The 24,143-nt window shown below is 38.0% G+C and overlaps 2 protein-coding genes across 7 annotated transcripts in view; one reads left to right on the forward strand and one right to left on the reverse strand.

The window, feature by feature from the left end:
- Dlg2 (discs large MAGUK scaffold protein 2) overlaps positions 1-14,790 on the reverse strand; it is a 1,919,116-nt gene extending 1,904,326 nt beyond the window's left edge. For all 5 annotated transcript variants that reach the window (XM_040732003.1, XM_040732001.1, XM_040732000.1 and 2 more), the window contains exon 1: positions 14,646-14,790. In XM_040732003.1, the coding sequence (XP_040587937.1) occupies positions 14,646-14,664 (19 nt within the window). In that variant the 5' untranslated portion in view covers positions 14,665-14,790. The remainder of the gene's footprint in view (positions 1-14,645) is intronic.
- Positions 14,791-16,494: 1,704 nt separating this feature from the next.
- On the forward strand, positions 16,495-23,865 carry Tmem126b (transmembrane protein 126B). Of its 2 annotated transcripts, none has more exons than XM_040732058.1 (5): positions 16,495-16,650; positions 19,767-19,882; positions 21,302-21,495; positions 22,447-22,558; positions 23,544-23,865. In XM_040732058.1, exons 1-5 carry the CDS (start codon positions 16,570-16,572, stop codon positions 23,725-23,727), a joined length of 687 nt encoding a protein of 228 aa, XP_040587992.1. In that variant the 5' UTR covers positions 16,495-16,569; the 3' UTR covers positions 23,728-23,865. The 2 variants fall into 2 exon arrangements, with proteins under 2 accessions (XP_040587992.1, XP_040588001.1); XM_040732067.1 differs by having other exon boundaries at positions 23,639-23,865.
- The last annotated feature ends 278 nt before the right edge of the window (positions 23,866-24,143 follow it).

The raw sequence follows: 24,143 nt of genomic DNA on the forward strand, positions 1-24,143 counted from the left end.
ATCTATGCCAACAAGCTTCAGGAGCCTTCAGAAAATCATTTTCTCACAACACAATCAAAATAAGGTGCCAGAAACTGACCCAGTATTACTCAATATGGGGGAATTCTGAGATAGAATGTTTATAACAGCAACTTTAAGAAAAGTCAATGAAATTGAAGACAAAAATGGAAAATGTTTAAATAATCTAAGAGAAACTTAGAGATAAAAGCAATATAAATGTAAATCAAACACAAAGTATTGAGTCAAAAATACACTAAAGAATTTTTTTAATGTGAGAGAAGACAACAACAGCAGGCTAGATGTGACAAAGAAATAGCCAGGGCCAATGAAATGCTCAGTGCCAAAAAAGTGTCTGCCACCAAGTCTAACAACCTGAGTTTAAGTTCCCGGATCTCCATGATGGAAGGAGAGCACCAACTCATGCAAGCTGCCTTCTGGGCACCACAAATGTGCATGGGCACATACACACGGGAAGAAAGAAAAGAAGGAAGGAGGAGAGAGGGAGGAAGAGAGGGAGGAGAAATGTTTTAAATTAAAAAAAAAGAGTGTGAAGACAGAGTATCTGAAAATGCACAAATGGAGGATAAAAACACACAAGTGGAGGATAAATGGACTGAAGAATGAAAAAATCCAAAGAAATGTGAGACAAGCACTAAAGTACAAATATTCAGGTTGTTGGGGCTCAAGAATGTGTGAATGCCAGGGGTTAGAAAGTGTATCCAAAGAAACAATAACATAAAACTTTTCAATCCTAGAGGACACAAATATGCAATATAAGAAAGTCAAAAACTGACCGGTGGTGGTCTTTAATCACAGACAGATCTCTGTGGGTTTTAGGCCAGCCTGGTCTACAGAGCAAATTCCAAGACAGGCTCCAAAGCTATAGAGAAACCATGTCTTGGGAAAAAAAGTCAAAAGTCTGGCAAAGACACGAGGAATCAAGTGAGTTCCAGACCAGCCTGATCTACACAGTAATTTCCAAGTCAGCCAAGCCAACATAGATTCAGCAGGAGGAAATAGCTCAAAACAGTATGTTGCTCAGCATTAGAGCACACAAATACAGAGAGCAAATATTAACAGAGCCAAGATAAGCACTCAACTCCACCATGATAATAGCTGGAGAGCTTAACAGCCCACTTCAGCAGTGAACAGATTATCCAGAAAGAAAAGTCAACAAAGAAATGCCAGAGTTGAATTAGGCCCAAGAATAAACAGACATATTAGGTATCTATAGTACATGACTTTCAATAGTTTCTCATCATCACATGGAATATTTACCAGGACAGATCATATGATATGTCATAAGACAAATCTCACAATTTCTTAAAAATTTGAAATTATGCTTTCTCCATTGAGCACAATGCAATTAAGAAACCAGTAAAGAGAAAAATCCTTGGAAACTATACCAATGCATAGAAGCTTAACAGCTTAGTTTTGAGCAGCCAGTGAATCAAGAAATAAATCAATAAGGAAACATAAGTTTTCTTGAAACAAATTAATATGGAGATACAGGATACCAAAACATAGATACAGAAAAAAATCTAGAAATGAGCCTAATCAAAATATTCTAGTTTGGTTTCTGTTACTGTGATAAACACCATTTAAAAAAAAAAACTAGGAAAGGGTTCGTTTGGCTTACCAGTTACAGACCATCATGGTGAGAAGTCAACACAGGAACTCAAAGGCCTATTCTCAGTTCAACTACCTTTGATAAATAGTCCAGGAACACCTGCCCAGGGATGGTATCACCCACAGTGGACTCTACTACATCTATTCTCACTAAAGAAAATTCACCATAGAAATGGCCATTGATGGAGATAAGCCTTACATTGTGGTTCTTCTTCCCTGAGTGTGTCAAATTGACAACCAACATTAGCCATCACACAAAGATATGGAAGATTTCCACAATGAAATTTAGAAAACACTAATAAAAATTAGAGAAGAACAGGAAAAAAACTGAAAAGATAGCCAGTGCTCATGGACAGGAAGAATTAACATTGGGTCCCTATAACCCATTAAGACATATGCATTCAATATGATCTCGTATCAAAAAGAAAAGCCAACCACTCCCCTCCACCCCCAAAAAAGGACATGGAGCTTGTTTGTTTTTTTGGTTTTTTGGTTTTTTGGTTTTTCGAGACAGGGTTTCTCTGTGGCTTTGGACGCTGTCCTGGCACTAGCTCTTGTAGACCAGGCTGGCCTTGAACTCACAGAGATCCGCCTGCCTCTGCCTCCCAAGTGCTGGGATTAAAGGAGTGCGCCACCAACGCCCGGCATGGAGCTTGTTTTGTATTGGCCAACTACTCCTGGGCATGGAGTCTCCCTGTTGGAGGGTGGTTAATATACCCAATGACCCTCCACTGAAGATTTGCATTTGCCAACAGATATCAACTGGAAAAAAAAACTTCATGATTAGGGGTGATGAGGCCCTGTATCTACTTTCCCCTTTCAGTTCTGGGACTCTGTCTGGGTTGAACCTGTGCCTGTCTTATTGAGTTGACACAGTCCCTTGTGAGTTCATATATACTTCAGTCCTATTGTGTCCAGTAGACACTGCTTCCTTAGAGTCATCCATTCATCACCTCTGGCTTTTACAATCTTTCTATCCCCTCTTCTGCATAGATCATTGAGCAGTAAGGGGAGGAGTTTGATAGAAACATCCATTTAGGATTTGGTGTTCCAAAGTCTCTCAAACTCTGTACATTGTGCATTTGAAGATTTCTATGTTAATTCCCATCTAATGCATGGAGCTTCTTTGATAAGAGTTGAGCAAAGTATGGTTCTACAGGTATGATAATATTTGTCATTAGGGGTCTTTTTATTGCTGTGTTGCTTTAGCAGAATAATAGTAGTGGGTTTTTCTCTAGGCCCATGATCTACCTAATCTCAGGTTCTTGGCCATTTAGCAGTGTCAGGTATGAGTTCTATCCAATTGGGTAGACCTTTAATCCAAGTAAAAAGTGGTTGGTTACTCCAATAGTATTTGTGCCACTATCGCACCAGTATATTTTGAGGAAGGTCTTTGTTGTAGTGACAGGGTTTGTAGGTGGGCAACACTGCTAATTGCATTTTCCTTTGGCACTGTAGAGAGTACCTTCTAGCACCATGTATGCTAGTTGGGAGTCACCTGAACATCTCCATTTTCAATTATATAAGTGCATGTTGTCTTCATCAACAGAACTTTATCAGCACATGATGTAGAACAACCAATAGTTTGTCATCTTTAGGGAGTCCAGGGGATCTCTTTGTAGGCCCCTATCTATTAAAATATGACAAATTTGTGGTGACATATTGGTCATGACTTATTAAAGCCACTGAAGATCAGAATAGCAAAGCAGTCATACTAGTTAGCTATAGAAGTTAGTGGTGATGATATACACCTTTAATCCCAGGACTCAGGATTAAAAGGTACACAGATCTTTGTTAGTTCAAGACCACACTAACTACACCAAACTGGTTCATTTCTAAAAGAAACAGCTTACACCAAGGTGATCTCAACACCTGGCATCACATGTCTTCAATCCCAGCACTAGGGAAGTGGAGACAGGAGGATACAGCGGGGCAGAGAAAGGAATATAAGGAGACAGGAATTCAGAGCCTTATGCCTCTGAAGATTTGTGTGGACAGGACTGCCATTTCAGATGGGTAGAGGTAAGATCTACTGGCTTGGCTGCTTTGCTTCTCTGATCTTCAGCTTGAAGCTTGAATCATAATATCTGTCTCTGGGTATTTTATTTATCATGCTACAAAAAAAAACCTTGAAATGCACTAAATACTTTATAGGACCAAAACCATAAAATTATTGACTTTAAAACTTTAAAAGTGGTTTCATGCTTTACCCATGTAACAGTGTTAACAATTTGGGGTCAGGGAAAATATTTTCATTTTCTTTGACAATAAGAAAGCAGAGATTTCTCAGGAATAATAACAGCTTCTTGTCCTCCCTTCCCAACCTTTTTCTGCCCACTGCTAACTAATGAATCAGCAACACCATGATTATACTATACTTCTATATGTTTCTTTGGACTATGGTCCCACAGTCTGTAGTGGCTGAAGCCTTAGCCCTTTGTTTTCCTTGTTAAGCAGTTATAATTTTTTAATACTTATGGTAGGGAACTTTTTTCTTCTCCTTGAACTATAACTTTGAAGCTAGTCTGTCTGTTTTTGTTTGTTTCTCTGTTCACTTTGTGGCATTTTTGTAGGTGTTTCAATCTTTTTTCTGGTAAAGGGCGATTTTCAAAACCATACTGATGACATTCCTATAAACATGTTTGCAATGTAATTTGATTAGTGAGGGAGTTTCATCTATTTACCATTTATGGGTTAGCTACTCAAGGAAAACATTATACTGACTCAAAACAGATGAATGTTTTCTAAACCAACAAGATTCATGAGAAAAACCTGACATTTAAAATGCTAGCGTGAAAGAAAACAGTCAAATAGACTTGTTTCCTGGACGACTTAGGCTCGGGTATCAGCAGCCAGGAGTGACAGTGTCACTACTTGTGCTTCTTTAGATTAGTGTTGATTATTTTCACCTGGTGTCAGTCCCATTCTGCCTTGTTAACTCTTCCCTGATTTATGGAAGTTAGATCTTGAGGGTAATCTAAAACTACATACCTATGCACTGATTATAAATTAAACAAAACAAAAGACATAATAGCAAGGGTCTTGTCTTTTCAGATCTTTAGGGTTGAATTAACATGGAAAGTTTTGGCAATCATGCAAGCTAGAACATTAACTGATGGCAATTTTAATTTTTGCTTCAATTGTTGATATGATGGTTTCAATTTTCATATTTTCTTCTCTAAAGAAAATATCCCAGAAACATAAAATTTTTAAAAAATGGATTTACTGAAGATACTTACAAGAAGAAATGGAGATGGAGTGCCATTTTTCCACAAGAGAAATTTTTGCATAAATTATGCAACCCATGAACAGACTGAATGTTATATAATTAGCATTATAGTTAATCTTGTGTCTGCTAATTTAGGGTCAATTCTATTGTATGTGGTATAAGAAAAGCATTGCCAAAAACTTATAATTTGGAATGGGTAATGTAAAATTAAAACTGTGAATAGCAATAATGCTAAAAGTAATCTTTTAGAAAAAAAAGCATTTTTCCACAACTGAAAAACAGATTGTAGATGGTATCATTAGCAAAACTAAGCTCCGAGTACAATACAGGATAAAGTGAATGTGATATTTTTTTTAATCTCAGAGTAAATAATTTAGAATAATGGAATATCTTTTATGTAAGTTTGTTCAACATTTTTACAATGTAGAAGAAATTTTAAATGCATTATCTGATTCCCACCATTGACAAGTTATATTGTGCCTATTTCACATGAAACTGAAATTCATAAATCCAAGATCACGGAGCTACTAAATAACAGATTTGTAACTTAATCCGAATGCTTTAGGTTCCAAATATTGGGTTCATTCTACAAAACCCTTCTTAATCCTCCAAGAAGTCACATTTCTCTGGAAAACAAATTTGATTGTCTTAGTTAGGGTTTACTCCCTATTACTGTGATGAAAGGTGTTTACACTTCCATATCACTGTTCATCAAAATAAGTGAGGACAGGAACTCAAACACAGCTGGAACCTGAAGGTAAGGGCTGACGCAGAAGCCATGAAGGGGTGTTGCTTACTGGCTTGTTCCCAAGGCTTTCTCAGCCTGTTTTTTTATAGAACCCAGCACTACTGGCCCATGGATGGCACCACCCACAATGGGGAAACCCTGGGACATCAATAACTAATTAAGAAATGCCCTATAGCCTGGACCTTATGGAGGCATTTTCTCAATTGAGTTTCCCTGTGTCGAATAACTCTAGCTTGTGACGAGTTGGCATAAAAGTGGCCAGTATGCTCATCATTCATACATTAATTATATTTATGAATTTTAGAATATTGAATTAAGTGCTTAGTATCTACTTTCATGTATGTTTACTAAATTTTGAATTATATTAATAGCATACTTTATTTAAAAGTAGTCCTATTGTTCTATAAGATATATAAATGTATTTTTATTCATTAATCATGTATTTATTTAGTACCTTGTCATTTTTAAGACTTTGGGAATAAATGCAATACTAAATGAGAAAGGCAATAGTCTAACATTACAGACATTTTATTCCAAAAGTAAAAAATTAAATGATATACCATAGTGAAGGATTAAACCACTGTAAGACACCAGATGCCAAACAGAAGCAAAGACATTGATATCATGCATATTATGTTTGGTCTTACATACAAGGAGGACCAGGACACAGAAGACTTAAAGGAAGAGAAGTGTGATCATATTTTTAGTTTTGGGTAGATTACTTAACTATAATATGATATATATGCAATAACTAGTATTTTTCACACTATTTTAATGAATTTATGAAAAATTAAATAGCCACAACTCTTTATCATCACTTACTAGACATGACTACACACACACAGCATACATATATGCAATGTTCCTTTTTAAAGTGTAACTTTCGGGCCAGCAGGCACCTGCCAAGCTGAGTTTGGAAATCTGAGTTCAATCCTTAGGACCCACATGGTACAGGAAAGAACTGGCTCAAACAGCTCTCCTCTCAACTTGCCAAATCAAAGAAGAGAGAGAAGCCACAACAATCTTCTGTCTTTCCAGTAGGCCCTATCTTCCAGGCAAGGCAACCTTTAGTAGATGGGCCTTTGGGAGACATCTAAGACCAAACCATAACACTGACTGTGGTTCTATTATCAGCAAGGTGCTCGAACTAGCAATGATATTTGCATCTATCTGGTGCCAAAGCCCATACTTCCATGTTATACCATATTGCCACTTGTCCTAACAGGAAAGGATCATGTGTCACCCTCAGAAATTACTCTCATGCTCAAAACAAAACAAAAAAAAAGATAATATACTTTAACAAAGATCTACTATTAAAACGGTAGGTTGTTCCTTTCAGACAAGCCATGCTTTCAAATAATAAAAAAGAGAACTGCTGAAGAGAATGACAAGCATGAAAGCTAATAATCAACAGAAAAGATGAAGACAGCAAATTGCTAAATAAAACGTCTATTCAGCTATCTACTGAATATGAGCTGACCCATTTTCAACAAAAAGAAAAAGAAAAAATGACTTTAAAGAGTGAGATAATATCTAGCCAGACAGAGACAGATCTTGAGTACAAATTACAAATATTTTGGACATATTATAGTTTACATATCACTTAGTATCTGTGAGGGGAAAATGATACAAAGACTATTTATCCTGATCTATTCTAAAAACACTCATTGTGGCCTTTTCTATTTGTGATCACCTGTGTTACTACCACATCTGAGCAACTTTGCTCCCAAAGGTGGACCCCTGTCACTGATGGGAGCAGACCTGAACTCTGGACCCTGAAGGCAAGAACTTGCATAGCATGTTCCTATTTACAGAGCAGTTTTTATATGAACTCAGTACTTGACTCTCGTAATAATCTTCAGAGGTAATACTAGCACAATTATGTTTTAAAGTGAAGAATGTAAAGTTCAACTCTTGATTTCTTCTGTAACTAACCAGTTAATGTCACAGATGGAACTCCAGCACCCAGCAGCCTCGGCTGCACTGTGAGCCCACTCACCATTCCAGAGTATCACACCTTACAGGAATAGAGCATTAGACAAGCCTCTCGTACTGATTCTGCTACCCATTTTGTAAGCATTAAGCTATAAATGTTATTTAATGGCAACAAGAAATTATAAACAGTAAGGGAGAGAATTATTAAAGGAGTGGTTTCATGGGCCACTTAGTGGCATCATGATAAAAAGATATGTTTATGCTATTTGGGAAATTGACACTTAAAAAGTCAACTTTTTCTCAAACAACTAACTTGGACTCAAAGGGGCTCAGAGACTGAGCTGACCACCTGGGAGCCTGTCAGGGACTGACCTAGGCACTCTACATATATGTTACAGTTGTATAGCTTGGTCTACTTGTGGAACTCCTAGCAATAGGAGCAGAGGCTGTCCCTAAGGCTTTGATTGGCTTTGGGAAGCTATTCCTCGTACTAGGTTGCCTTGCCTAGCCTTAACACAGGGGTTGTAGTTTAGTTCTACTACAACTTGATATTCCATGCCTTGGGATGCCTTATCCTTTCTGAACAGACACAGAGGAGGAGTGGGTTTGGGGGATGGAGGGAAGGTGGGGAGAGAGAATAAAAGGAGAGGAGGGAGGGGAAACTGCCATGGGGTGTAAGACAAATAAATTAATTTATTTTAAAAAACAATAGGCCTGGTAGACTCTTCTTCCTGTCAGCTTTACTAGCAGGCAGCAAGACTGAGAAAGGGAGTCATCATAATATATCTAGGCAAACAGAAACACAGAAATTCTATAAACTAAAATATAAGTCCAGGACTTGGAAGTAGAATCTCTATCAGAGCCCAGCGGTGGTGGCACATGCCTTTAATCCCAGCACTAGGGAGGCAGAGGCAGGTGAATCTCTGTGAGTTTGAGACCAGCCTGGTCTACAAGAGCTAGTTCCAGGACAGCGTCCAAAGCCACAGAGAAACCCTGTCTTGAAAAAAAAAAACTCTATCAGATCAGAAAACTATATAAACACAGAAACTCTTATCTCAGAGGTAAATTATTATATACACATAATGTTATATATATAATATTGTAATATATTTGTACATATTCAGGAACATATATACCATACAAAGTACCACACATTCAAGATATAACCCCATCTAACCCCAGAAAAGTGGGAGCTATCTCAACAGAATAGAATTATTGTGTTCTCTATTCAGTGACTAGGAGTAAAGATTAAATTTGAATTATAAAAATTGGTATTTCCTATATATCTAAATGTATACATCAACAGTCCAAATCTGGGCTGGCAAGGTGACTCATCTAGTGAAGTCACTGCCACCAAGCCTAGGGACCTGAGTCCAATCCCTGACACCTACATGGTAGGACATGGAGAACATAACCAACTCTTACAAGCTGTCTTCTGACCTCCATACATTCATCATCAAGCATTCATACACGTGCACAAACATCTGCACAATAGATACAGTTTTAAATTTAAAATGGCCTAATTAATGATTATCTTATAATATATTCTAGTAGTCTGATACTCTTAAGAAGGTCTGCTTTTTTCCACTCTACCCTGCTGATGCTGTGGAAGAGGAGGAGGCAGGAGACAGTGAGGATGCCAATACAGGACATGATGGCATAATTCATTCTACATTGACTGGTAAAGTTCTACTATTTTCTGTATCTTATATTAATTATCACATATTCTCTAGATGGCCTTGAGTCCTCTCCATCTGTTTCCATGGCAGAGCATGTTGACACAACTATGCAATTATTAAAATTGCTCACTTCCACATCTGTGTCCTAACAGATTTCAAGAATCATGAAGACAGGAACTGGAGAGATGGCTCACAGTGGGTAAGAGCACTTGCTATTCTTGCAGAGGACGCACGTTCAGTTCCCAGAGCCCAAGTGGAGGCTCACAGTCACCTGCAGCTCCAGAGTACTGGACACCCTCTTCTGGCCTCCACCAGGCATGCCCTTGCTTTTATAAGTAAATGCTAGCAAAACTTTGACACATATAAAATAATTTTTTACATTTGTAAAAAAATCATAAAAAATACAGGTGGAATACCATTTGCCTTTCTAAAACATATCTGTTAGACAGTAAGAACTCAGCAAACCCTTACTGGGTGGATTTATTTGCTCTAAATTCATGCCTTTCAAAAATATTAGATCAATACCTATGAAGGCTAAAAAATGGAATCTAGTAAATTTCTTTCAACTCTTATTATCAAACCTCAACAATAGAGCTGGCATAGAGCTCCAGAAAGACAGTCCCCACTCAAATAAAAGCCTTAGAATCCTACCCCAGCATCGTTAAGTTAGTATCATAATATAGCAAGATAGTATCATCAGAAGAGAGAGGTTACAAAATCTTATCTATAATCTTTGGAAGTTTAAATAATTCATTTTCACAGGATCTTCTTTTTTTAACCTTGCATTGTTCTTCTTGATCTTTTTGGTTTGTTGGTTTGTTTTTGAGATGGGGTCTTAACTCTGAAATCAAAGCTGGTCTGAAGCTTACTGTGTAGCTCTGGGTAGCCTCAAACTTATATCAATCTTCCTGCATCAGCCTCCTAAGAAATTGGATAACAGGTTTGAGACACCATGGCCAGCTCTTGATTTAAAAGGCCTAAAATAAATGGGATCAGAACAACCGTTTCATATTAGAGGTGACTTGGCTGTAATTCTTGAAATAGCTTTGCAAAACATACTAAAAATTGAACCCATGAAGAAAGCTTACTAGATGGAAATTTGAAATGACTGACTGGACAGAAGAGTCTGGGTGAAACTCATGATCCTTTGCTGACAAAGCAACCTACATTAAGGATGCAAAGCCCTTATGTCTTTACTGCTACAAATTCCTGAGCAGGACCTGTGACTAGGAACTAGATTCTGTGCTACCAATATAAAAGGTGTTTGTGCATCTCAACCTCATGATAAAATACTTGATAATAATTGACATGATAACATATAATTACTAATGAATAGTATTCTTATAATTCAGTGAATAGTTATGTAATAATGAGGAACCAAACAATGGATTGAATGCTTTACTTTGACATTTTTTAAATCCAATGTTTTATGTATAGCTTCTCACTGAATAGACTGCTACCCAAAAAAGTAAGTAGTAGCAATCCTAAAATGCAAATTAAATGTTCTGTTTTGAATGGAACTCTGAGCAGGTTTCCCAAAACCTAGCATGTCACACACCTTATGTATCAAGGCATTACTACATTATTTTCAACTTCCAATATATAATATGTATAAAATAAAAACAATTAATAGATCAATTTACCTTAAGACTGTTGTTTGATTCCTAATATACTTCTAACTCAGTATGTGAACACCAAAATATTTTTTATTTAACACTCTTTCTTTATGCCTCCTGGATTGGTAATTATTTTGCAACATCAAGAATCTATGGATTCATGATTTTCAAACCTTCCCTAACAACACTGAGATGACGATTTCAGAGAATTTAAGGTGCAAAGAGACATGCTGAGTAAAATATTTACTTAGAGAACTCTCAAACCTCTGATAATTATTTTTTTCAATCTTTTCTAGGCAAACCCATGCATAAATCTTTTGAGTTTGTATTAGTTTTTAGGAAAACATGAAGATGAAAATAAAGTTTTGTGGGCTAGAAAAGGCATCTAGATAAAGTCCTGCCATGGCAAACATGGAAGATCAAAGATAAATTTAGAAACATGAATTCAAAGGGAAAACGTCAGCCATTCAGGAACCATCAATAAATTTATGCATATGCATTCCTATTTGTAACTTCCAAAACATTTCTTTAACTTAAGATGAGCTAGAAGCAAAATGCGGTAGCACATATCTGTAATCCCAGCACACCGGAGACTGAAGCAGGCATGCCAAGAGCTCAGAAAAACAACAGAAAAAAGTGATAGAGATGGAAAGAGTAGATATAGATAATAAAGAGAGGCAAATGTAAGTCAGGGATACACTACAACTAGCTTAAGTCATAAAGTGCTAGAAACAAGTAAAGAAGAAAATTTTAAATGAAGAAAAAATAAGAATAGTTATAAGGTTCCTTCCCCCAAATAAAATCAGAAATGACACCTTTAAGAAACAGTGGGTCATAAAAGACAGTGGCCAGAAAGTACAGATCTCAATGTTAAGGATGCCCATAAGATATATGGCATCATCATTTTATAACTCTAAATTATATACAGCATGATATATAATATTCAGCTTCCTTTCTAAGGGTTTATTGCTAAAGAATGAATACGAAAACAATGTTTCAGTACATGCTAAACATCTCTTTATATATGCCCATTTCATACATGAACACAACTGCAAAAAAAAGAATTCAAAGGGAAAAAGTATCCTTTAAATGATCAATATCAGAGGTAGTTGTATGCCAGCATAAAAGATACCCAGAAGATAACTAAAGGATTTTAAATGAAAGTGATGTCTGTTGTCAATTACTAAAAGAAATAATTTTCCTATACATAATAATTATAACAAAAATGTTTAAGAACATAAGTGCATCGTACTAAAAAGTTCCAATGGGACAACTTAAAATGACAATTTGTACTGAAAACATGAATCCCAAACTATCGCAAACTTTTTTCCAACATTAATAACTCAATATGAAATTCTATCATTCAATTCAAGAAGCCTCTTCAACCTGGGATGACCTTTCATCATATCTGACTTTGTATTAACTCTACGATGTTACAAACTAAAACATGTCAAAGATTGTCCTATAGGTTCAGTTCACATTAAATCAAGTTACTACTATAAATAATAGAATATTGGATTAAAAAATACTCAAGAAAAAAATGTAACAACAAAATATAAGTCTCCAGTTGGTAAAACTGTAAAAACAACGTGAAGAGGAAGGATTGGAAAGGTAGAATGAATTGGAAAGGTAGAAAAAGACACCACAATGGCCGCAAAGCAGAAGAGCATGTGTGAAGTGAGCAGTTGTTGCTAGCCAAGAATAGGCCCCTCAAATGGGCTTGATGAGATCTCACACCCATTTCCACTTCCCATCAGGGTCACAGGTTATCAGTAAAGAAATATCCTCTCTACTATGGAAATAATATGCAAAATAAGCACCAAATGAAAATATGTCTTAGGGAAACTTAACATTCTGATGAGGATATAGTTGACAATGAGTAGACACTTGGCTCAATGGGGATTATTATCTTACTTCATATTATATCTATCTCCTTCTCACATATCTATACCATATAGCAATACATTGAGAAAAGCATTCAAAAGAAGGATGGCCTGACCTATACAATCTAATTTAAAATTTAAAACACTTTTCTTATATTGTAGCAAACTTAGCAATTAAAATGCAAAATTCATGCAATAATTTGACTAGTTGTCTCTATTTTCAAGTATGAGAACACTAACAATTTTTAAAAATTAAAATTTACATAAATTCTCTAGATCAATTCATTAAATTATTTCCATAATGCAGGTGCATTCATGTTATTCAAATATGTACCTTTTTAGAAGAACTTGCTCATCACCTTTAAAATTTTATCCTATTTTATCAATTCACTTTTTAAAGAAGAAAGGAAGGCAAAGAGATCAAATGTAGCAATTTCTCATGAAATATGTACTTTCAATAATATTACCAAAATTTCTAGTTTTTAAAATATCATTAACTTTTAAGAAACTAAGTCTATTGGCTTTAGACCCCTTAAGTTCACTCTGCTTACATAAGTTACACCTAGAACATCAATTGTGATTTCTCCTCTTCTCTCTCCCTCCCTCGTGCCTTCCTTCTCTCTGTCATTTATAATTATACGCAAAATGAAATAAGGTATTTCGATTTGTCTACAGGAATGGTAGAAAAAGTAAAAAACACACACTGCGTTAAAGAAATCAGAGACATTGTTTATTGGCCACATTTCTCAAACCTTCCTTTCTTGCTGCACATAAACCAATATTGTCCAACATCACCAGGTACAACTCTAAAACATGAAAGAGAGCTCACCCTTTCCAGTAGTCTTATGGAGAACGACAGAGGAAGAAACAATCCTACTTTTCTACCCCAGAAAGGAAAAGCACAATTTTATATGTTTCACTAGTTTTAGATAGTGCTGTTCCCCTTTACACAGACTATTTTAGACAAAAAGCATATCATTGACTGGAATTTTTCTCAATACATATTCCAAACCCACAATCAGATAGATTAAACAACATAAAAAACATACACATTCTCTAGATTTTATATGAAAATGTGTCTTGGGGTGGTCTCAGGTTAAATATTGTAATAATTAACATAACTAAACATAACTGGATCCATACTAGTCCAGGACAGTAAATTTCAAGGGTCTTCTTAATTTTGATTCAAAACTCTATAAACTTTATTTCTGATGCCCTCTTTAAGAAACAGAAAAGTCTGGTTTCAGTAAGGCCTTGTGGTATATAGTTCATCTCCGGTAGTTCTAGGCTAACTTGAACCCTTAAGGTCTCTGATCTATAATAAATGATGCTCCAGAAACTACACTGGATTTTGATCAAAGTGATAACAGTTATTGAAAGGAAGAAACAAGCAAGCATATTTGAGGGAACTTCCCAAACATGTTATTGAATAATGCAGAATAAATTATCATAGTTGTGAATTAGCACAATAGTGAAGGTTTACAGTGGAATAAACTCAAATATGAAGTCTGCTTTTAATTATAAATAACAAAGCTATAATTCTGCTCAGGGTAAACACAATCACTTTGCTATCTGTTACAACTACATAATCATTCAATAAGTAGGAGTTCATGGGGGAAGAGCTCCATTGTGCCAGTTTCTTTTTAAACATTATTTAAACTGAGCTTTAACAAGCTAAGGACAACCCCAAATCTATAGCAATGAATCTATTCTAATTATAAATGGTGACACCAACTGCCTGATTTAATTCACATGTCTATAATATCATCTTAATTTTACTATAGAAAATTATTACTGAGAAAGTATTACAATGAGTATTTACTCAAAACAAGGCAAAGTTTTGCCCAATGCAATACAATTTAAATTACAAATACCACATCCAAGAAAAAGGAAAATTAAATATTATATATGAACCTCATAGCCCACCTTTCTTCTTGACTGGCATTCTTGGGTCTCTCCACTGATACTGGACTCAAGATCTCTTTGCAAGTGTCTGCTTGATCCAGCTGAATTGAGATGGAGTCAGGTTAACTGTTGCAAACCACTTCACGCGTCAGCCTTGATATCCAGGCTGAGTCTTCTATTTCAAATAGAGAAAATAATGATGCATTTTTCCACAACCAGACATTTTACACTGCCCACAGTGTTCAGAGAGAAAAAAAAAGGTTTTCAATTTTTGTAAAATATGTGTCCTTGTTTTAAAAGCTGAGGAAGTTATTGTATGCATAGAAAATGTTATTAAAACTCTTCTCTTCCGGCAGCAATACTTTTGGATGTTCAATTACTAACTCGATTAAGGCACAAACCAAATTTAGGGTGATTGTCCCGTTACTTTATATATAATCGAAATTGTTGGTAATAAAGAGCATCAGTTCTTAGGAAAATGTTTAAACTCCCCTCCTTCGAAAATACTTTTTAAAAACGTCTGACTCTAGTCTTTTAAACGGTGTGCAAGTTTGAACAGTTTTCTGGGGCAGAACAGAGATGCAAAGACCCCCTTCTATTTAATGGTTCCGAATCTCACCCCCTCAATAAAACAGGATTCAGCTTGTCACTTTCATGTTTTTCTTCTGTGCTCTCCGAGCCCCCAATGCTTGATCCTTAATGGCCCTTTGATTCTGATCCTCCCATGTATTAACCAAGAGGATTTAAAAGAAGGAAAGCAATCCCTTGGCATGGAGACATTAAAGTGACAGTGCTATTCAATGGGCACTTGATGCAGGATGATTTGGCGAAGCAGACTTCTTCACACTGGAGTCATTCACATCATGCCATCTCTTTGCATCCAGCAGCTCCCTATCCGGCGAGGAAAAACACTGAGGCTGCTGGAGAGGAGAAACCAAACCTCACCCCAAAGGTGTTTTCAGAGACGCTGTAGTAGTATTAGGCATGCAACCACACACTATGCAAATAGTCCGCGATATCCTAAATGGGAGTGCAGCTGTTTGGCTCCCACATCCACCCTTTCTCAGTCTCTCTCCAAGCTACCCACCTTCCTTTTGCAGAAAAGACATTTCTCTGCCACCGCTGGCCACCCCTGCCCACACCCCGGTCTTATACAGAAGAGCACCGTAATGTCCTGCACCCTCCACGCGATGAAGTGTTTCCTCGGGCAAGGGAAACAGCAGCACTAGAAATTATATAACTCCCGAATTTGGCTTGTCTAAGACATGGAGACTGGAGGGTCGGGGGTTGCGGGTCTGGGAGACGCTGCTGGGCATTTCACGTGCACGGAAGCGCGCCTGGCCTCCTTGCAGCACCCTCCACCCCTGAAACACTGGCCGACCGGGGCTCTTTTGGGGAGCAGGGGTGAGGGGATTTCTAACTGGACCCTTTCTAAGCGGGGCTTGCGGGTGGACTACGAGGGGACTGAAGACTGGGAAGAGCAGGCTAGTCCGTACTGCTCTGGCCGCGCCGGGGGAGGCGGGTTGGAGGCTCTGAGGAGGAACCCGAGAAGCCACAGCCTTAACACACCGACCAGGCCGAAGGAGCGAGCTGCCAGCGCTCGACCTGCCCAGCCGCCCTGAGAAGAGGGCGCGCAGCAACAGGCCTGAGCCCAAACCGCCCCAGGTTCCCTTCAGGTTGGCCAAGAGGCGGCCAGGCTGACAAATTGCAGGCAAAGGACAAGCAAGGCTGGCCGGAGGCGGGCCCACGGGCGCCTGCGCCTTCCTCGGAGCCAATGAGCAGTCGCAGTTTCCAGACGCCACGCCCAATCTCCACCCATCTGGAGGGCGCGGCTTTTGACTAGGTGGGGGCGGACCCGGCAAGGGGAGCGAGCTGTCAGCCAGCTGCAAAGTCCCGCCCCAGACGCTCCAGCCACGCCCTACAGCCAGGCACGTGAGACGCCAAGATGGCGGCGTCCGAGCCTCAAGCTTGCCCTGAATTGAAGGATGGTGGTGTGGTGCGGATGGAAGCTAGAGAAGCACCCCAGGTAGGCGAAAACCTGGAGTGGCGTGGGTCACCTCCCCGGAAGTGGTGCATGTGAAGGAGCAAATAGAGAGAGCTAGTCCCGACTTTATGCAGGCAGGACGTAATTCCTAACAACGTAGACTTGAAGTCTACTCCAGAGTAAATGTATCTTGTTTCTCTTCCTCGAGGACCTTTTACAAGCCTTTCCTTTAATTAGGAATACTTCCTCACCTAGCCCCACCCGGCCCGACCTCTATTTCTCTCATTGTTGTGATGAATTCTTGAAGACACTCTTTTGATTACCTGGGAACCTGTCATGCACCAGTGCTGGATAAAACATGTGAGAATGCTGCATGAAATTCTGGAAGTCAAGTCAAAAATATGCTTAAAAATGCAACACACTGTAAAACACTTTGCAAACCATACACCTACACAAATGCGCTTGTATAGGATGGAGGTCTGATCGGATGGGTGAATTTGAACTTCCTTAACTTTTAGATTAGAAGTCGATTGTGGCAAAAAATCTTCATTTCAACGCTTGTTGAAAGCCTTTTGGAAATGAGGATGTGGAGCACTTACGGTGCCTCAAGACCCGGCATCTATCCCAACACCACAAACATAAGTAAAAACTTCTTGGAAAGTTAATATGCTATACTTGCTTTAATCAAGGAGAGTGTAGTGAAAGCCTTACAAACACCAAATAACAAAAATATTTGCTGTCGCTTTTCATTATTTCATTATTTACTGTCCTGTAACCATAATTCTGAGTACCCCTTATCCACAGAACTGTTACAAAGGCCTGGAAATTTTCTGTCAGTGGTGGGGAAGACTGTTAAGTTAACTGGATGAGTGTTGCACCCTAACCCCATGGGGGTCTGTTGACCGCTTGTGACTAGCAGCTTTTAGCAAAACACTTCTCATCCCCTCCTCCCAGTAAGGCCAACATGCAAGTTCCTGTTTTCTGTTCACCTTTATTGTCTAAATGCTCATTCCTGGTTTTGGCCCACCCTTTGCCAGAGGGCTCCTGACCTTGATGTTTTTCCACCATACCTGCCTTTGGTATTTAAGGCTCCACTCTTGTTAAAAATAAACGCCATTGCCGGGCTGGGCGTTGGTGGTGCACTCCTTTAATCCCAGCACTCGGGAGGCAGGCAGATCTTTTAAGTTCGAGGCCAGTCTGGTCTACAGAGCGAGTTCCAGAACAGCCTCCAAAACAATACAGAGAAACCCTGTTTCGAAAAACAAACAAAAAGAATGAGCCACTGTCTTTGTCTTCATTTACATCCTTAGCCTCATATCATTGTGAAGTAATGTAGCACCATAGCCTAAAACACCGGCAGCTCGCTACAGATGAGAGCAGAAAAAAAAAATTTGTGAAGTGTTTTCATTACCTATGATGTTATTGATATGTGCCTTCATAGTACACTAGATGGATTGGGTAGAGAATCTCCTTAGAAAGTACTGTTTCCATTTGGATAGGGGGGAGGGCAAAAGATTTCAATCTAGTCTCCTTAAAAAGATATAACTTGTATTTATGTCCCCCATCTTCCTCAGATATTTTAAAGAAAAGAACTGATTTAATACCATTCTGTATTGAGGAAGAGAAACTGGTCTTTTGATCTATTGTATACTACCATAAGATCAAGGAAACCATACTTTGTATGTGTTGTTTTCTTGGCATCTGGATCCATTGCTTGTTTTTGTTGTTTTATTTTGTTTTCATTAATTTGAGGTTTAGTATATGCTCTTATAAATATTAACATATAATGTATAATGAGTCTTTGACTTTACCCTCATTCATTGACTAATCCAGAAAATGTAGAACAAAAAATAAAAAGCACTGAACTTGGAATCAGTAGACCTCTCACTGATGAAATAAGTAAACATTTCCAACCAGAAATTTTGGATTTGCAAGAAGTGTCCATATTTCCTTGTAAGGATGACATTAAAAACACTTAAGCTGCAGAATTTCAGAGCACCAAAGGACTTAACAGATGTCTCCACAGAGACCCAAAAGTCGTACCCATAGCCAGACATTCGGAAAAGATCCTTTTAAAATCTATTTTTTAGTTTTTCACCTATTAATTGAGCAAGCCCTTGTGTTCTCTAATGTTGGTAGTTATTTACTTATCTTGTGGGACACAGGAACCTTACAATCCCTGAGTCCACTACCATGAATCTAAGCTTCATGGTATGCCATATTGCTGTTTCTGACAAAGGCCTTCCTTTACTCCCAGGCCTTGCTAAGAAACCGCATATACAACATAAAAGTGCAAGATGACCTTGATGCACTCACTGCCTCTTCCCAGGCTGGGACAGTACTCTTCTCCAGTTTTCTTTTTTCTATTCACCAAAGCAAGCACTCCTGGCTGTCTCCTAACCACAAAATAATCTACAGAATTACTCAGGCTTCCATTAGAGAAGACAGGAGATCATTGTCCACAAGCAGGTCCTGTTGCTGACCTTACCTGAAGAGGGTAAACAAGTAGGGCCTTCTATTCTTTTGGAATGAACAGAGAAAGCTATACTAAAAGAAAAAAAATCATCTCTGTGATGAGACAAGCTTTCTGAAACTTAATTTCTAATCTGTTGTCTTAGTCATTGTCCTAGTGCTGTGAACACCATGACCACAGCAACTAAACAAAGCATTTAGTTGAAGGCTTTCTTACAGTTTTAAAGGGTTAGTCCAGTATCATTTTAGTGGCCCTGCAGCTTACAACCTGATTGGGGGGATGGGGTGCACAGACACCTGGGTCTGGCATGGGCTTTTGAAACATCAAAACCCACCTGCAGTGGCACACAAGGCTGCACCTCCTAATATTTATAAATCCTCATATACTGCCACTCCCTGATGACTAAGCATTCAAATATATTAGCCTATGGGGCCATTCTTACTCAAACCACCACATATGTAAACACAAATAATCGTATAACTCAAAAGACAAAAACATTGTCTTAACAGATAATAAGAGCACAGTAAATACTGATTGAATCATGTCCTTAAAATATTGCAAAAACAGACACCATAGTACATAGAACATTTGTAGACTAAATATTTTTTGTCTGAGTATAGTTTTATAGTTTTATTTAATGTTAGTATGGTTAGCTGTTATGACTCTGGAATTTCATGTTTTCCAGGACATCAAGATGGCAATTCATATATATGGTCGGCTGATTCCTTCTCTAGGGGATACAAAATTCAGACCAATAATCACCGAAATTATTGAAAAACAACTTGAATACTATCAAAAAAAGTAAGAGACACACTTTTAGCTGAGTCACCAACTTTCCTTGCTCATCCTTTCTATAGTCTCCAAAAATTGCTTATTGTTTTGCTCCTTCTGTTTGTCTCTTCCAAAGTTTCGTTTCTGGGTAGTGTCATCACTATACTACTTTGCCAAAATGTTTGTATTATAGGCTTCCACAGTTTCTCTGGTAGTTACTTTGCTTCCAGTAGCAGCCTGAATTGCTCTCTTAAACAGTGGTCTAAGGAGAATCTTGTAGATATCCACATTATATGGAGAAGGGTTTTAGGAAAACTGGCAACATTGAAGTTCCAAAAGATGCCTTCATAAAAGCTCTGAAAACACAGCTAATAAATAATCATGGAGAAAAAGAAAAAAATAAAACTACTTACTGAGTTGGTTATAAAGAATACTTTTTTTTTAAAGAACTGGACAGAAATAGCAATGGGTTGAAATAATGATTTGTTAGACTTGATTTCTTTTTATATTATTTTATTTATGTGTATGTTTGTGTAATGAGCACATGCTAGAGGAGATAGAAAGTGGCTTTGGAGCCCCTAGAACTAGAGTTAGAGACTGGTGTAAGTCTTCAGATGTGGGTTCTGGGAACCAAGCCCCTTCTTTTGCTTCTTTAAAAAAAAATGCCCAAACTTACTGCTGAAATATTATTTGTACAAATATTTTTTAAATTAAAATCAATTGCTATGAAAGCAGTTTGAAGGGTACTTATCTATTACTGAAGAGCAACTAGGATTCAAGGCTGTTTAGCTAGGCTGGGTGAGGGGGTGACTGAGTGATCAGAGCTCTTTGTTTGAGAACTTCATTTTGGATCCCCAGAAACCCATAGAAATTTGAGGTATGCAGCAGTTTCAGCTTTAGAAGGCAGACAGGCAATCCCCAAAGCAAGCTGGCAGGCAAAACTAGTGTGAGCTCTGACTTTGAGAGACCATGCCTTAATTAATAAAGAGCAGTCATGTACAGTTCCCAGTATCAGCCTCACATTCATGCTTGCACACATGTGCCCCCCTCCCTGACACACATTCGTGTTTGCACACATGTTCCCTCTCCCTGACACATGTAACTCAAGAATAACAACAGTTACACTTTGCAGCTTTACTGAATCACGGTATGAGCCAGAATTAAGTAAAATCAAATCTGTCAAATCTTGTTCAGTGAATTTTCATTAAAACCATAGACAAATTATTTCAAGTGTATCTGGACCAATTCACAAATAGTTCTTTTCTAGACAGGCTAACCATGTGAGAATATATTTTTTCCCTAGATGATCTTAAATAATTTTTTTATAGTTTAGTAACAAGAAATATTTGATGCTGGGTAGATATGTTATAGTTTATAACTACTGAAGAAAGAATAGATCCATTTCAAGAATGTTATATTAATCTTAGTTTTTTTCTTTGGTCTTATCAGGACTGTAAATATATATGGAACTTTACTCTTTGGAACTTCTAGTGCTATGTCTGGACTACTGGCAAACATCGTTTTCAGAAACAGTTTCAAGGTTCAACATGAAGCTTTGAAGACCTGTGTATCCTTGACTATCCTTCCATTTTTGTCTACTGTCATTACTTACAAGCTCTTTGTAACTGATGCTTTGCATTCAGGTAAATTTAAATTCTTTGATACATAATAGGGCTATGACAAATTACTCATTAACAAAAGTTACTCATTAACAAATGTTAATAATACTCTCAGATATTTGTATATTATTTTATCATTTACATGTCTTTCTTGGTTTGATCTGTACAACAGTACTGATCAAGCAAGACAAGTGATACTCTTCCATAAAACTGGACTTAGGAGTGGTTGTGAACTACCATGTGGGTTCTGGGAACTGAACCTGAGTCCTCTGTGAGAACAGCAGGTACACTCAAGTGCTGATCTATCTCTCCAGCCCCTCTTATTTTTTTCTTTAACATTTGTCTAATGACTTTCTTCCCCAATATACTGACTAGAAGCATTCTCTCTGTCTCTGTCTCTCTCTCTGTCTCTCTCTCTCTGTCTCTCTCTCTCTGTCTCTCTCTCTCTGTCTCTCTCTCTCTGTCTCTCTGTCTCTCTGTCTCTCTCTCTCTCTCTCTCTCTCTCTCTCTCTCTCTCTCTCTGTTTTTCAGGATAGGTTTTTTCTCTGTAGCCTTAGCTGTTTTAGAACTCACTCTGTAGACCAGGCCGACACAAGGCTGACCTCAAACTCTATCTGCCTGCCTCTGCCTCCTGAATGCTTGGATTAAAGGTGTGTGACAAAAAAAAAAAAAAAAAAAAAAAAAAGGTCTCTTTATATTCCTGGTACCTATGTATTCACCTAGAATCCAGGTATCAGATGTGATAGTATTCTTACTCTGACATTGCTTCTGTAAAAATCACACATAAATGATAATTCTCCATATTTTAAAGTATAGCAAGTACAGTTTTAAAACAAGATGCATTTAAGCCTATTAAGTGCCAGACTTTGAGTTGCTAAAGTCCTTTCTACTGTTTAATTGTGGTTGCAAACAGCAAAATAACTGTGCTTTGAGACAGCTGTTTCATTGTATTAATTGTTATCTTTCACTTTCTAGGTAACTTAAGCGAGGAAAACTGTATTGTGAGAAGTATGCTGATTGGTGTAACATGTGGTGTTTTATATCCCTGTTCTCTGGCTTTTCGTAAAAATGGACGTTTAGCAGTTAAGTAAGTATCTATTCCTTCTCTTTCTCCTTCATTCTTGTACCCTGCCTCCCCACCGTGTGTGTGTGTGTGTGTGTGTGTGTGTGTGTGTGTGTGTGTGTGTGTGTGTGTATGGTGTGTCTGTGTTGTACATTTAACCAGAAGTCAACTCCAGGTGTTATTTCTCAAGCTGTCCACCTGATTTTACATTTTTGAGACAGGATTTCACTGTGCAGCCATGAATAGCCTGGAAAACTCTGTGTATACCAGGCAGGCTTTGAACTAAAAAATCTGCCTGACTTTACAGGTGCTAGGATTGAACACGTGCCACCATATCTATTCACCTTACATTTTTGAGCAGAGTCTCTCATTGGTCTACAGCAGTGATTTTCAACCTGTGGATCCCAACCCTTTTGGGGGTCAAAACCCTTTCATAATTGTTGCCCAAGATCATAGGAAAACACAGATATTTACATTATTATTCATAACAGTAACAAAATTACAATTATGAAGTAGCATAAAAAAGAATTTGTGGTTGGAGTTACCACAACACAAGGAAATTATTAAAGGGTCTCAGCATTAGGAAAGTTGAGAACCACTGAGCTAGAGCTTACCATTAGGCTGACTAGAAAATGAATCCCAGGGACCCTTCTGTCTCTGCCTCCCCAGCACTGGGTTATAATCATACATCACCATGTTCAGCTATTTTTTTTTTCCTATTGACCTGGATCAAACTTTGGTCCTCCTGGTTGTATGGCAGGCATTTTACTGACTGAGTTATCCAGCCCTTCTCTTTCATTCATTCAATCCTTCCTTCTTTCTGGGGTGTGGGGGAGGTTTGTTAATAAACTATTCTTTTTCTTTAGCTACAGGCTAACAAAACAAAGTAGCCTGCTAACATGTAACTTTGTTATCTGTATGGTAGACCTATACTAGAAATGACTAGTTTGGGAGAAATTCCAATGGTGTGTCAGTCCAGGAGACATAGTTGACTCTTTTTCATTTTCAGGTATCATTCTGTTCCACTGCCACCAAAAGGAAGAGTTATACTCTATTGGGTAACCCTTTGTCAAACTGGGATGAAAGCAATGGCTGTTCCTCTAGTATTTCAGGTACTCTTTGGATTTATTCATGGCTCTTATCACTATGCTTTATGTGAAAAACTACTTGCAAAACCTGTGCCTGAAGAGTAACCAAGCAATCAGTGGAGGCCAACTCGGCAGAATGGACTTTTTTGTAAGGACGAGGGCACTGGTCAAAGAGTGAGAAGTAACTCTGCTCCTTTTGCCTAGTATGTATCAGATACTCAGTAAATATAAATGTAAAACAAATGCACATTTCATCCTTCTTTCTTTGTTGTGTATAGGAATGAGTTTGTTGGGCCTGGAGAGATGGTTCAAAGGTTAAGAGCACTGGCTGCTCTTCTAGAGGTCCTGAGTTCAATTCCTAGCACCCACATGGTGGCTCATAACCATCTGTAATGAGATCTGGTGCCCTCTGCTGGCACATGCAGACAGAACCCTGTATACATAATAAACAAACAAATCAATCAATAAATAAACCTTTAAAAAGAAAAAAGAAAGGGAAATAGGTTTGGAGCCTCGGGTCT

The sequence above is a fragment of the Mesocricetus auratus genome, unplaced genomic scaffold (genome assembly GCF_017639785.1).
Source record: "Mesocricetus auratus isolate SY011 unplaced genomic scaffold, BCM_Maur_2.0 Super-Scaffold_4256, whole genome shotgun sequence".
Taxonomy (NCBI): domain Eukaryota; kingdom Metazoa; phylum Chordata; class Mammalia; order Rodentia; family Cricetidae; genus Mesocricetus; species Mesocricetus auratus.

Excerpts from the sequence above, each read along its gene's own strand:
- Tmem126b (XM_040732058.1), top strand. The coding sequence starts at position 16,570 with ATGGCGGCGTCCGAGCCTCAAGCTTGCCCTGAATTGAAGGATGGTGGT. Across the intron at positions 19,883-21,301 it reads CTTGAATACTATCAAAAAAA|GACTGTAAATATATATGGAA; the intron begins GTAAGAGACACA and ends TGGTCTTATCAG. Across the intron at positions 22,559-23,543 it reads AATGGACGTTTAGCAGTTAA|GTATCATTCTGTTCCACTGC; the intron begins GTAAGTATCTAT and ends TTTCATTTTCAG.